At 50.0% G+C, this 14,448-nt stretch overlaps 5 protein-coding genes across 5 annotated transcripts; 4 read left to right on the top strand and 1 right to left on the bottom strand.

Moving 5' to 3' along the window:
- Positions 1 to 3,866: 3,866 nt before the first annotated feature.
- COL26b_007707 (uncharacterized protein) lies at positions 3,867 to 4,527 on the top strand (the record flags this gene model as incomplete). Its single annotated transcript, XM_053180492.1, has 2 exons — positions 3,867 to 4,078; positions 4,131 to 4,527. 2 exons carry the CDS (start codon positions 3,867 to 3,869, stop codon positions 4,525 to 4,527), a joined length of 609 nt encoding a protein of 202 aa, XP_053035638.1.
- A 1,292-nt stretch (positions 4,528 to 5,819) lies between these two features.
- Positions 5,820 to 6,307, top strand: COL26b_007706 (uncharacterized protein; the record flags this gene model as incomplete). Its single annotated transcript, XM_053180491.1, has 2 exons — positions 5,820 to 6,269; positions 6,293 to 6,307. The coding sequence occupies 2 exons, from the start codon at positions 5,820 to 5,822 to the stop codon at positions 6,305 to 6,307; spliced, it is 465 nt and encodes a 154-aa protein (XP_053035637.1).
- Positions 6,308 to 6,324: 17 nt separating this feature from the next.
- On the top strand, positions 6,325 to 6,847 carry COL26b_007705 (uncharacterized protein; the record flags this gene model as incomplete). The annotated part of the gene is made up of 2 exons (XM_053180490.1): positions 6,325 to 6,585; positions 6,677 to 6,847. The coding sequence occupies 2 exons, from the start codon at positions 6,325 to 6,327 to the stop codon at positions 6,845 to 6,847; spliced, it is 432 nt and encodes a 143-aa protein (XP_053035636.1).
- Positions 6,848 to 8,843: 1,996 nt separating this feature from the next.
- Positions 8,844 to 11,390, top strand: COL26b_007704 (uncharacterized protein; the record flags this gene model as incomplete). The annotated part of the gene is made up of 2 exons (XM_053180489.1): positions 8,844 to 10,575; positions 10,633 to 11,390. 2 exons carry the CDS (start codon positions 8,844 to 8,846, stop codon positions 11,388 to 11,390), a joined length of 2,490 nt encoding a protein of 829 aa, XP_053035635.1.
- Positions 11,391 to 11,810: 420 nt separating this feature from the next.
- On the bottom strand, positions 11,811 to 13,847 carry EXO70 (exocyst complex component exo70; the record flags this gene model as incomplete). The annotated part of the gene is made up of 2 exons (XM_053180488.1): positions 11,811 to 13,510; positions 13,637 to 13,847. 2 exons carry the CDS (start codon positions 13,845 to 13,847, stop codon positions 11,811 to 11,813), a joined length of 1,911 nt encoding a protein of 636 aa, XP_053035634.1.
- Positions 13,848 to 14,448: the final 601 nt, after the last annotated feature.

Here is a 14,448-nt window from a genome sequence, read left to right as displayed (position 1 = left end):
CGACTCGCTTATCAACCACGTTACTAATAATATTATTATTAATATATAGTAATATAAAAGCATTAAATTATTATTTTTAATATCTTAACCTATATATATAGTTACTATTATTAATATTATTACTATTACTATATGAACTATATATAAATATCTTACAATATTTATTACTAATTTCTCTATTATTAAACTTTTTAAATATTTATTAACTAAGTATTATGTTTGTAATTTATTTATTTTTATTAGTAGTATTAGATTTATTTTAAGAAGCTTTAGATTAAATAATTAGTTTTATTAAGTAGTTAATATCTATTTATAATAAATAATATAATATTAATAAAGAGTTTTTAAAAAGGCTATAAAAATTATAATTAGTAAATAATAACTTATAAGTAATTTATAAGCTACTAAATATTTAATTTATTAAGTATTTATATTATAGTTTATTATTTTACTAAATAGTAATAATTATAAACCTTTTATTTATTTAGCTAAATAAGTTTAATTATTAACTAATCATAAAACAATCAATTTAAATCTTAAAAGCTTTAAATAGAAAATCTTATATCTCTTTAAGATATAGATTATTATAATATTATAGTAGTTTAAGAAGCTTTATATAATACTATATTTCTATTTTTTATCAATTTTAATAATATTTTTTATATTTCTATATTTTACTAGTAATATTATATTATAATTTATATTATTAAATTGTTTAATTAATATAGCTATTAATATTTATTAGTTTATAGTTTTTTTAGTTTTTAAATAGTAATATTGTTATAATTACTAATAGCTATAGATTTAATATTTTAAATATTATTATATTATTATTATTATTCAATATCTTTTTTAATATATCTAATATAATAATCTATAGATATATACTAATTAATAATAAATAATTAGTAAATAAATATAATCTATATAATAATAAACTTTTAATTTTAAATAAGCTAAATTATTGAAAAAGTTATTACTTCTATTAACTACTATTTACTCTAAAAAACCATATTAAGCTTTTTAGTATATTTCTATACTACTTAAAGCTATATAAACTATATACTAAATAGGTATATAAAGTTATATAATAGGTTTTTCTTTTATTCCTTAGTAAATATTATTTTAGTCTTTTATAAAAGCAAAATATACTTTTTATCAGTTAATTAATACAGAGATAAAATAACTAGTTATATTAATAATATTCTTATAAGTAAATTAACTATTATAAAAGCCTTAGATATGTACTTTATATCTCTATTATATAGTTATATATTTACATACTACTTTAACTATAATAATTAATAGTAATTAAGGTATTAGTAATAGATTTAGCGCGTTTTGCGTGCAATACAGAAAAATACGCATTATAGCGTAAAATAGGCTTTTTTTTTATGTTTTTGCATAAGCGGGGAAAAAAGGGGGGGTGGACGCTGTTAGTGCAACGGACTGTAATGCATGCAATCGGGGAGGGTTTCCTGGCGTAGGTTCCTCCCCAGGAGAGACGGGACTCGGGAGTGTGGTTGCCAAGACGAAGAGTGATCAATGCGTCGCATCGTGGGCCTGGGACTTGGAACTGGGGCCCGGGAGCGGCAGCACCGCCGCCTGCCATGGGAAGTGCAGACGGCCCAGGAACCGATGAAGCCCGGACCGCACTTAAGGTCATTCGAAGGCAAGACAGAAGAACACGGCTGTGCTTGGATCTGCTTCTGGCTCGTTCGTGGCCGATCACGGTCATGTGATCCTACATATGTAGCCTGCAGAAAAAGTGCATCACGTAAGCGACTATGTGTCTTTGTGTTTCACGGGTTGAGGGCGCGAGGACCAACAAGCCAGGCGCATGCTTCTGGTATCAGACGTCATAAATGACGAAAACGTAAGACCAATAACGTCTGTCAAAACCCTAAAGGGACTCCGATGGCAGAAACGCAGCGCAGGTCGGAAAGCCTTGGGTTGAGAAGGCAAAAGAGCGGCTGAGAAAGGCCGTATGACTGACCAGTATGTGCCTAATCAGTAGTAGATGGTGGGAATGGGGGGGCATCTACTACCTACCTTACCGTAGGTATGTGTTGACGGGCGCGGGGTAGGGCAGCCCAGCAGAACAGTCTGTCAGGTGGGCAAAGAGTTGCCAGCTGACGGGAAGGCAGCAGCAGGCCGGATGTCGTGGTAGATGGTCGACCCATCGTCATCGGCGAGCCCTCGCGCGTGTCTTGGTCAGGGGCTAAGATGGGAAAACGGCAGACGCCCTGCGTCCTCTTGGTACTCGTCAGGAAGGCACTTGAATGCGCCGGGAGTCGGCGCTGGCGCTGTTGACGCTCGTGTTGACTTTGACTGGGCGGTGCATGGATGACATCACTTTGGCGCGCGGCGACGTGACTCTGCTGGTTCATCCTTGATGACTGACTGACTGATTCGGTGATTCCAGACCGCAGACCGCGGCCAAACGCAGCTGCATGCAGTTGTCACCAGTCGCACTTGCCCACTTACGCCCTATTCCCCCCTCCCCCGTCGTCCCCCACGCTGCTGGGTATAGGTAGGTAAAGTCGTGTAGGTACCTCAGGGTAGCCGCCCCCGGCTTGCCTGGCTGATTTGATTGGAGGATTCGACTCATTTCGGCCAAAAACAGGACCAGCTGCAGCATGTTCTGCAGCATCTTCAGTGTGCAGGAGGGCCGCCAGCACCGTGCTGCGTGTGCCACATGCATACACCCCTCCAACCTATGTCCGACACTGTCTCTAGCCACGCCCCAAGCTTTATCATGCTGCATCACAACCACCTACCTCACCTATCGGTCTTCTTATCGCCCGCATGCCCGCTGAGCCGAGACGATAAGCCCGCTGCCATCCTTTTAGGTACGATGAAAAGCACGAAAGCCCAGGTCATGCCTGGGTGCGGTGAGATGCCTAAGCAAGCACCCCGAGACAACCCGAGAGATAAGCAGCTCGCTCTCGTCGCGGTTCGTCACTACCATCTTCCTTCTCCTTCGTTCCTCGTCCTCGACTTCCGTCCTCGACTTCCTTCGTCTCGTCCCGTCCCAGGCCTCAGCCCGGTTTGTTAGCCTCCCGTGCCACTTTCCCTTGTGACCAGAACTTGCCTTGATAACGTAAGGATACCTGAGCCATCTGGTCTCAAGGTATATACCCAAGGAATCCCGCAACCCCGGCCTTCGTCTTCTGACTCGTCTTGCCTTTGTTCCTCAACTACCTCATCAACATTCATACTGCCCCAACCCTGTACTCTTGTATATGTCTTTGATTCTAACCGCATCACTCGCCTAACACCCACCTCTTCATCAAACTGCTTGCGCCAACAAGTTCTGTGCAAACTCATATACTCGTCCTTCTTTTCATCTCGCTCTATTTTGATCTCGGTTTCCCTTTTTCGTAACCTCCCCCGCATCCGCGCCTCTTTCGTTTTTGGCCTCGCGTTCTGCAATCTCCGGCAACCTTCAGCCCGGTGACTCACCGGCATCTACTGCCCCAATACCAACACAGTGATTACCTCACAAGCCTCGGTTACCTCACCTGCTACCCAGCACCACCAGCACAACGCCTTCATTGCCTTAGCCTCCGCCTTGCTTCCAAAGTCAGTCCGAGCACCGAAACGGGCATAACCTCAGAGATTCCTTCGGCTACCTCTCTTATATCTCCCGTCATCTCTCTCCCAGCAACTATCCACACCTACCCGTGTCTCGATTCTACGTGTCGAGCAAATCGCCCAGACTATTATCGCTATCGACAGAGAATATAAGCTTTGTCGACTTAGGTTCAACTCTTCGAACCTGCCCGCCCCTTTGTGATAGAAACGCGACCGGCGACGCCACGTCAGAGAGCCTTCCGGTACAAATTCGAACACATACAAGCATCATGGCTGCCATGACCGATGTCCAGGCTCAGTACGAGCGAGATCTCCGGAGCGCACACCAGGACTACAAGAGGACCAAGGATTCCCAGTCCAAGTGGTCCAACGGAGCTCGTCCGCTCGCAGGCTGCCGATTAGACTGGGCCACCCTCGAAGCTATTGGAGGCACTGAGCAACAGCGCGCCAAAACTCGTCCCAGAGGCAAGAACAGCGAGATGTACGTTCTTTTGCTAGATCCCGAATCGAGATGTCGCTGACACCACAGATAGTTCCCACTTCAAGAAGATGCAGAACAATGTGATGAAGGGGCGATCGCACTGGGCGCCTCACCAGGGCCGTCTCAACTCGGCGCTGCAGGCCAAGGAGCAAATCAAGGATCCCCTCAGCCAATCTCTCATGGACCTTGCCCCTTCTCAGGGCGGCTGGAAGAACCTTGCTGCTTCAGAAGACTGGAAGTACAGTTTCGATAAGGCGGAGAGCCCCAACCGCCCCCTGACGCTTGATGTCTTCATCAAGACCTCAGGCCGTGAGACGGAACGAATGGTCGAGAAGGAGTATGAGATTCTCAGTGAGAACGGTCAAGTTCTGAAGGGTCGCAAAGCGCGTCAGAACCTCCGTCAGGAGCATATGTCCGCCGCGGAGGATGAAGGCTTTCAGCTTGTTTGATTTGCAATTCACCAGTTGCTCTGGCTGGGCAGCATAAGACAATTCTCGAACGACTGTATGATGGATGTATTAGCGATTCGACGGAGTGGGCGTTGAGGGTTCAAGCATGGCATCGCGGCAACAGGCTTGAGAGGGCTTTGCAATAGCACATCATGGTTTTTGGGACATTATTTTGGCGTTGGGTCATGAGAGATGGAAGCATTGTGTAGCGCAGGATTGCGCTCCGTTCCTCTCATTAAATTAACCATACGGATAGGTAGTGCAAGTAGACGAATGGCAAAAGACCATGCAGTCCAACCACGCAATGTTAATGGCAGTGGTAGATGATGTTTCCTCGATACGGGAGACGCATCGCGTTTCGACCTTTCCTGATGCGTCGTGGGTCGCGGCTATCACGGTTCATGAACATGAAGCACAATATATGCGCCCCAAGACTGCTACACTAACGACATGGGCAGTTCGTTGCCTCAGGATTGGTTTGGCTCAGCAAACGCGTCCAGGATGGCGATCCTCGAGCGGCCGACGCCAGTTGCCGTAAGTGGCCAGATGCAGATGGGGAGCGAGCAAGGGAACGCTGCGCCGCGGGGCTGAAATTGATGGTGCCTAGAGGCATGGAGATTTCTGCCTTCAAGGCACCCAGTGTAAGCCATGGACGTAAGCTGAATCCATACCGTCGGAGCCATGGACACTGGTCTCGGAAACACTGGCTTTTGATAAGCCGTTCCCCTGGCCTAGACAGCCGCGCAAAGATACTTAATAAAGCACCCTGACTTATCTTGCCTCCAGTGCGAGTAAAGCTGAGCTCTTCTCAATTCTGGCCTCGCCGTGCCGCCGCCGCCCCCCCGCCTGCCGAGATTCTCGAGGTTCGGCTTGAATTCAAACTAACCAGGTTGCATGTTGCATTTCACCCACCGCATTATCAAGTACTCGGAGACGCGCCTGCCAGAATGACGACCGTTGACGAGTCTATGCTGCCCCCCTTACCGTTGCCGCCCTCAACGGTGACACCGTCGACGCCGACGCCGCCTCCACCTCCTCCTCCGACATTTACGGCTTCGTCGGCCCCAAGGGCTTCAACGCAATCGGCGCCAGCACCGATACAACCTACGCCAGAATCTACACCATCATCTACATCTCTAGTGCAAGAGAAAAGCTTGCTAGCAGCCCGCAGCCGCAGCTACGACGACGTGACACCAGACAGTGCCAGCTCGTTGACCCCACCGCCCTATTCTGGCCCATCCAACTTCTCAGAAACGAATGTTTCGATCCGAGCTCGAGAAAGTCCAGGACCCATGTACTACCCAGGCTTACCAAGACTAGACTACAAGCTCTACTCACCGCCGAACTTCAGCCTGTCGACAGACTGTATCGTTCTCTCTTCCAGGTCAGACCATCTGTCAGCGAGCGCCAATGCCCTTCTATCCCTCATCAGGACCCAGGCAAGCATCCCGCCCAAGCCTCTCATACACATGAAAGGGACGCGAGGACGCAAGGTCGACTTCGACATCAAGCTCAATCTGATGGGATTGCTGGTGCCGGATGACACGAGCAAGCGCATGCAGTACATTCGCTGTGTCAGTGAGGGCGAGATGGCGTACAGGGGCGGAGTAAAGCCAGACGTCATTCCCGAAGTTGGCGAAAGAGAGCTTGAGGAGTGGTGCCGCCGCTTTGTTGAAGATCCAGCGCAGGTCAAAAGTTTCGGTGAGGACCCTATCCAAACCGTATCTACTTTGTCGAGCTGGGTAACTAACAGAGTGCAACATAGCACTTGATCGAGTAGTTGCAAACTTGGACACGATGTGGATCGAAGGTCAATTGCGAGCCCTGTTGGCCGCGACGCAGTACAAAGGAGTGCTCCATGTGTCGTTTCCCGTAACGCACGCCAAGGTGGTGGTGCAAAACCAGCCGAAGGCAAACAAGTTCATGACGAGCATGAAGAAGCTTTTCTCGGGAAAGCACAAGTATGAAGTAGTGCAGTCAGTTTGGCCATTTGCGACGGCGAAAAGCGGTGATGAAGGCAGGAGATGCGCTGTACAAAGTGAAGAAGTCTGGTGGCGGGTAAGCCTTTCCGCAAACCTGCTACTTGCCGCTGTGTACAGTACTTGCCCACCTAGGTATCTAGGCTCGCTAACGTGTTTGCTCTTCGTAGGAGTGGCGGGACCCGATCAGATACGCAGTCTCGCAAAAGAGACAGAACGGCGCATACGTGACTAATGAGGATAAGCTGGAGGCTTTGATGGAGGGCAAGGGTCAAGATTCAATTGACTGGGGAGGAGTTGAAGCGATAGACATGCCAGATGAGGCCGAGCTGGAGGGATAGATAGAGAGGTCATCGAAGAGCCCATATTAAACAAACCTAGGTGCCTAGGTACCTAGGTAAGGTAGTAAGGAATACTGTGCAGGAATGATCGGCCAACCTAAGGCACCGGACCTATTTCAAGCACGTGTCTGTGACGTTGCCAGCTGGTCTCAACTGGGCGCACGGGTCCAAAGAGACTCGAAGACCCAACCACTGGACCGGGAACGCACTGCGGATTTCGAGGCAGTGCTTGTCGCATTTTACAACTCCAACTGAGTCACCGGCGGACTCGCTTCCATAGCACAATCTTTTTTGGACAAGCCCCCCCAATTGCATGAGTCACAAACGCAAGCCGGCTTGTTTAGGTGGTTAAGAGGATGGCAGCGAGACTATGCGGGCCTTGCTCTGACGCATACGGCCTGGCCATGTCACGATTGTACATCATCATCCGCGCGTGGGCTTCCCCGCAGTCCACCGCTGCAGTAAGTTTTCCTTCTAGAACTTCTGCAATGCAACAATAGCTCTGGTTGGACACATACATGGGTAGGCCGTTTGAAACTAAACATGGCTGAATGGACCCTGGATCTACAAGGGTACTCTCTGTAGCAACACATCAACATCTTTGCGAGTTGGCTCTTAAAGATCACAACCCCCTAATCACTTCATCTTTATACACAACCCAGTATCAATTTCGCGCTCAATAGACCTCTTCCCTTCTTTCATTGTCTCTCTTACACCCTGTCCGCATCGCATTCCCAGTCCGGAACATTCAGGCACCTCAAGGCACAATCATCACCATATCCCTCGGTCATACACTGGTCTCTGTTCAGCAGAGCTCTCCGAGTATTATGGAGTCCCAAGCAGCAAGCCACGCCACAGCTCTCTGTATCATCCCCCCAGAGGAGCATTGGACGGCAATCAATCGTCTTCGCTTTGACAACGACAAGGCCTACACGAAATGGCCCCCTCATGTCAATCTCATCTATCCGTTCGTCAGATCCACGGAGAGTAGCGTGCTGCATCAGGCTTGTGATGCCGTTGTATCGTGCCTGAAGGACCGTGCCGCCTCAGGCGAGCTCGCTCCCCTGCCCATCCGTCTTGATTCACCGGGCTTTTTCTCCCACAAAAATGGCAGCACCCTCTTCTTGCGTGACGAGAATGAGGGGAATATCTCCCGGCTAACATCGCTGCGAGGCGCCATACTCGCGGCCATCGGCCAGAGCCGGTCAGAGCCCTACAATATGCACCTTACGATGGCTCAGTGCGAAGACGCAGCTCCTTCGTCTAAGTTCGAGTTCTTGCTTGACAAGCTTCGTCGGCTACCAGCCGTAACCTGGGAGGCTGACCAGCTCTCAGTCTTGGTTCGCAGTCCTTCTGGACATATGAGGCAATGGGGTGTCATTGACCTAGTTTCCCAGTCCTTTAACATTTGCAGACATGCTCCCAATTCCAGCTCGGATACACCTTCGCCAACCATTCCGCGGCCAACGTGGTATTTCTCCCGTTCAGACATGGCGTGGAAACGCCTGGTCCAACCATCTGAACCAGAGGTCTTCGACAACAAGCAACACGGGAATCTTGTTGTCGCTAGCTGGAACGTACTAGCAGAGTTTCATTATCCCCCATCCCGGACCAGATACTCCTTGATCGTGGAAAATCTACTCGCAGAAAATGCGATTGCGGACATCGTAGTTCTCCAAGAGGTGACAGACGACTTTCTAGCCTTCCTGCTCGCAGATGAACGCATCTACAAAACGTATTTCTACGTCTCTGAGGGTTCGCCAAACGACGCTGAGGCTGGCCCCCTGCCCAACATTCTCAACACTGTTGTGCTCAGCAGGGAACCATTCTCGTGGGAATACCTGCCCTCGAAGAGACAGCATAAAGGATCAGCCATTCTTCAGTTCGAAGAACTCCTACACAATGATACTCAGGAACCAGTCCTTCCCCTTGTCTTGGCAACCTGCCATCTAAGTCAGGGCCTTACAGATGGCGCGGTCGTTGCTAAAGAAAAGTAATGGATTATTTCGCTGAGTCCAGAAATGCGGAGCTGACTGTGGTTGACAGGGAATTGCAACGGATCCTCAACCATCTGAAGAGTAATCACGCAGCAAACCAATGGATCCTGGCCGGAGACTTCAACATAGCCACTTCTTCTTACACTATCGACGCGGCAGTGAAACGCGGCTCCATTACGGTACAGACAGAGGATCTTCTTCGTGGAATCGAGGCAACTCTGGCAGAGACCAACTTCCTGGACACGTGGTTTATCTCTCGTGTCGAGGCCGGCGTCAGCGACAATATCAAGGGCGATATCCACGACAGTTTTGAAGGCGAACAGGGTGCCACATTTGACCCCAGAGCGAACCCTCAGGCCGTGAAAATGGTCGGAAGCGGCCTGAACAACCGACCACAGAGATATGACCGCATTCTAGTGAAAAATGGCGGTCCCTTTCACATCTCTCGGTTCAACATGTTTGGCTTCCTCACTGGCGATGGCGAGAGTCCAGGTGGGCCCCTTTACGCAAGCGATCATTGGGGTATTCGCTGTCTTTTACGGCGTTCTTCACTAAAAGATGGCTCCAGCACCAGTGCTCGAGTCGTCCCTGTCGAGGCTAAACGGGCACCTGGATCTATGTCTGATGTCACCGCTCTAAAGCAGACTTTGGAGCTTCTCGATGTTGTCCCGGCAGAAAAAGATGAGCGTACCCGGAAGCAGGCCCTGGGGCTGCTACGAACGATTCTTTGGGAGAACGAACAGACGAATATGGAGCAGTCGCGTGGTCAACCGGCCCTTGTACTAGTTCCTGTCGGATCGTATGGTCTTGGCGTATGGTCGAAATCTTCAGATATTGACTGCCTCTGCATCGGATCAATCAGTCCTCGCGTCTTCTTCACTCTTGCCAGGCATCGTCTGAGAAAGTCGGTCGGAGAAGGTGTCCGAATACTACGGAAGGTGAAGGCAAAAACCGGCACTATGCTCGAGATCGAGGTCCTTGGGCTGAGATGCGATCTCCAGTATTGTCAGGCAGCGAGCGTTGCCAACCAGTGGCCAAACTTGCTGAAGCGTCCCCCATCTGATGCAGCTTTCAGCTTGCCAACCCAGACGCTCTTGAAATTGAAGCCTGCTAGGGACATGTACTACATTGCTAGGTCTGTCCCGGATCTTGCTCAGTTTCGCGTCTGTTATCAAGTGATCAAGACTTGGGCCAAGGCGAACGGGATCTACGCAGCCAAGTTCGGATACCTTGGCGGCGTTCACTTGTCTGTTATGTTGGTTAGGGTGTGCAAAATGCTCCTACATGGCATGGGTACAGTTTCGACTGCCGACGTCATCGCTACCTTCTTCGACCACTATGCGCACTTCGACTGGAAGAACGACATTGTCTTTGATCCATTCTTCCACAAGCAGCTACGGTATCACCGGACGCCCAGAGAAGCCATGTGCCTTCTTGGATGGCATTCGCCGACACTTAACACCGCACTCATTGCTTCTGTTCCCACGGTCAAGATCATCTCGACGGAGCTACGCCAAGCCAACGCCAAATTCACGGAGGGCGCAACCTGGCAGTCTATTCTTTCGGCACCTGGCATGATCGCGGAAAAGGACTTATCACAAGGCGCCGCAAGCTTCCTTTCCTCGTTCAAAACGTTCGTGAACCTCCGCATTCACTACTGGGGAGGGTCGCTGGAACGTGGGAGTCGGCTTGTTGGTTGGCTCGAGTCCCGTTGCGCATCACTCCTCGTCGGTGAGCCAACTCATGATTGTACAGATCCCTAGCAGCCGTTTTCTGACCATGATTTAGACATCAACAGGAAGGTCCCGGAGCTTGCTCCGAGAATCTGGCCCGCGAGATTCGTCGACGCGGCGACACCCAACTCACAATGCCAACAAAGCGAATATCAAGGCTCGTATCTTGTCGGCCTAAAATGGATGTGCGATGACGAGAGGCCAGAAAAGGAAACGCTGACCACGACGCACAGCAACCTGCAAGCCGTGCTGCATCAATTCGAAGAACATATTCACGGCGATAAAAAATACTACGATGCGACGACTTCCTGGTTCAGTGCGACTCTTGTCAAACGCACCGAGTTGGGAGATCTCAGGCTGGACAATCAAGAGTGGGGCGACTACGTCGACGGCGATGACGATTCAGAATCGGACGAGGAGGAAGACGAGGAAGACGAGGAGGATCTTTCAGTTTCGGGCCTACCGCCAGGAAAGCTGGGCAAGAAGGAGAGGGCGAAGGCGGCCACAAACCAGCCACGCTCAACGGTCGTGCCCAAACCCGAGGGTGCGGGCAAGTTCAGAACGGCTCTGGATGTTCTCAACAGACTGAGATGGGACGCTGACATAGACGGAAACGACTTCGTCGTCGGTTATGAAGATAGATTTCTAGGGGCACAGGAGAAGGCTTTGGTGGAGTGGAAAAGCGAGCAGACGCATGAAGAATTCATTCCGCAGCATAGAATTCTTTGGTTCAAGCGACGGAGCGACGGAGTCGTTGTTTGGGACAGATCCAAGCGCGTGGATCTGCTATTTAAAAAGACACCTTATAGATAGCTAGGCGCCGATCCTTGCGGTCGACGAAATCCATGAGATCACCCTGCAAGTAAACCTTTGCATTTGCCAGTTGCCAATTTGTGACCTCAAGTAAGTGGAAAACACACACATACGCACACACACACACACACGAAACCAGATGAATTCAAAGTCAATTGCTGGGTCTGCTTGAGAATGCTATCCCCAACAGACACTTGATTATTGTTAATATCAGAAACGTTGATAGAGCTCATGTCCGTACTCTAGACGAGCGTATGTCAGGACGTGTATGATAGATCTGGCCCGCCAAACTATGAGTTGGTATCCGCATCCATAACGCCAAGCCCTCCCACCAAAGAAAGCCCAAGTAAACAGACACCCCAAACTGCGCAGAAACCTCGAACAACTGGGTAGGTAGGCCCTACCGAAGAACGCCCCTTCTCAGTAGAGGGTCATGAATACAGCGGCGATGCCAGCCTTGTCGTATTTCACATGCTTGCCCTTGCCCTTGTCGACCTCATGGTATCGGTCCCAGAATCTGTTGTACAAAGGCTCAAGCATTTGCTGAATGTCCCTGGCAAACATTTGGCGTACTTCTCTTTCCATGTTATATGACTTGTGACGGGTGACCATCTCGTCAAATGATGCGTTAAACGCCTGGAACTTACCCTTGATGTTGTCCTTGTCCCTGCTGCTCAGGCCCTTGAGGATAGAGGCTGAATCAGCTTGCCCGGACGTTGGTCGCTGCTTGCTCGTGTGAATAACATCAAACAAGTGGGTAGAAACTTCCTTGCAGTCCATCGTGTACATGGAAGTCGCCTTCTTGCGCCACTGGTCCAACATGCCCATCCGCTGCTCCAACAAGGGGGCCAGATCCGAGTCACGAATCATCCGCTCAATGATGACCACGCTATTGGCGAGAAACACCCCGATGATGCCTCGTCCCTTGAGGACCATCTTCGCTTTCTGGTCAAGTGATGACATCAGCATGTCAACTGTATCTGCGCAATAGTGTGCAAAGATTTCTTTGCCATCAGCGCCGATATCGAACGAAGCCAGGCTCGGTATCACATCGGTAGACCGTCCATCAGTAGCAGCGCTGGACTTCCAGCCACCATCGCCCAAGGAGAACATTATGCTGGAGACAGGGCGCAAAAACTCGACCATGGTCTGTAGACGCTGCATTGTCTCGGACACGATTGATATCGGAGCGCCGTCTTGAGGAAGTGTCTGCATGGCGGTAACTCTTCGCCTGGTATCCTCTAGCAACTCCCCCAGCGATAATTTGGCGGTCTCACGAACGGGCCGAAGGGCTGCTGCGAGGGAGGATTTGAGCTCGCCAGTACGCGTTTCGAGGTTACTTGACAAGCCTGACATGATTTCGGTTATCTCGTAGGCAAGGTAGCAGTCGGTGTGGAGGTGAGACTTGATGTGATTGTTCAATTCTCGTAGCGTGCGGGCCAACTCAGCCATGGCGGCCTGGCATGTGGCCTGGAATAGGGGGCCCCAGTCTTCGCGGGTGAATATGCTGCAGATGCTGTCGTATTCGGCCAAAAACAGACCCTCCATTGCCTGAGCGTATGTGCCAATTCCGTTGGCGCCTGCGCGATAGATGGCGTCGGGATTCTTTTTCTTAGTCGTGTTTACGCTCGCGGCGGCCAGATTTGCCAGTGTAGAAGACAGATAGGGCCCGCGGATTTCGGCGTATATCTTGGCGGTAGAAGAATCTTGAGGAGCGGCAGCACCCCCGTTCTGGCGGTGATTATTGGAGATATAGGCGTTGACCAAGCCAAGACGCGTAACCTTGTCCTGTGACAGAACAGGAAACGGCACATCCTTTGTGATATAGTGGAGCGGTTCTACTGAGCGAGGTGTTTCTCCCCGAAGCAACTTATCGAAGTGACTCTCAAGTTGGGAGTTGCCAGACTTAATCAGGCGTGTAAGTTCCGACATGGTCTGCTGGTTGGCGCGGAGATTGGAGGCCTGCATGTCGGCTAGCGATTTGCTGAGACGCTTGATGGAGGCCAGGTAGTTCGACAAGCCGATCCTGTCTGGGCCAGCACGAATGATCTGTTCCTCATCGTTTTTGCTGTCGGCCGGCTGACGCAAGCGCTCGATTGCGGAGAGGACGCCATCGATGTCTGTTGAGAAGGTCACTGGTCAGCTGCCGCTATTGCATGCTTCGTCGCTGTTTTCCAGCTCGGAATGGAGAGGCGGAAAGGGGAATGACCGCAAGTGATCTCCTGCGGGTATGGCAATAAACGCACTATTTCCTAGGATCTGTAGCTTCTTCGTCTCCCCGCTCAGGGGACCAGCGACCTCGCGCACACTCTTGCCCGTAGATTCCAGCCTCCCCATGCATGCCTGAATCTTTTTTGTCAATTGGGCTGTCTTCTCTAGACGCGAGTTTAGCACATCGACTTCGGCTCGAGCCTCCTCGTCGGCTGCATGGCGATTTGTCGCAGGCCCGACAGACATGATAAGTGCCAACGTTCCGAAGGGACTAGCTGCACAGCGACGTTGGCAGGCAGATGTGGAGGGATCAGGGTATCGGTTGCGGCCTGTGTTCAGCCCGGAGCTGACATGGGAAAGGCGAACGAATGTGGCGTTGTTGGTCGAGTCAGATAGGGCAGTATATGTTCGATGTTTTCGCGGCGGTCGCAGGGTGCGAAGAGATGTCGAGAGGGAGGTCAGGATGAACGGAGGGCCGGATCAAGCTGCTTGGATCCGACGAGGGGACTGACGTGGGATACAAGAGCCTATTGTACCTGTGGGTGGGTACCTCCGGCTGCTAGGTCAGGGTTCAAGTGCTAATTGCGGCGCATGTTATGCTAAAGACGACAGGTAAAAGTACCTACCTTACCTAACCTACCTATCCGTAAGGTGCCTCCAGTACAGACGAATAAGGGAGGCACAGGCACTGGACGTCTCTGAGGTCCAGGAATGCGGACCGGGACAGGGGTGTTTTGTTATGAAAGCCGATGCATGCATGCACCTACAACCAGCTCACTACGTGTGAGCTTCCTAGTCTCCTAGATGATCTCCCGCCACATTGCAAGACAGCCACAGGACCACGGTG

The sequence above is a fragment of the Colletotrichum chrysophilum genome (assembly GCF_026319265.1).
Source record: "Colletotrichum chrysophilum strain AFK26 chromosome Unknown scaffold_63, whole genome shotgun sequence".
NCBI lineage: Eukaryota > Fungi > Ascomycota > Sordariomycetes > Glomerellales > Glomerellaceae > Colletotrichum > Colletotrichum chrysophilum.
The sequence above is the reverse complement of the archived record's forward strand: the minus strand, read 5'-3'. Positions and strand labels throughout refer to the sequence as shown.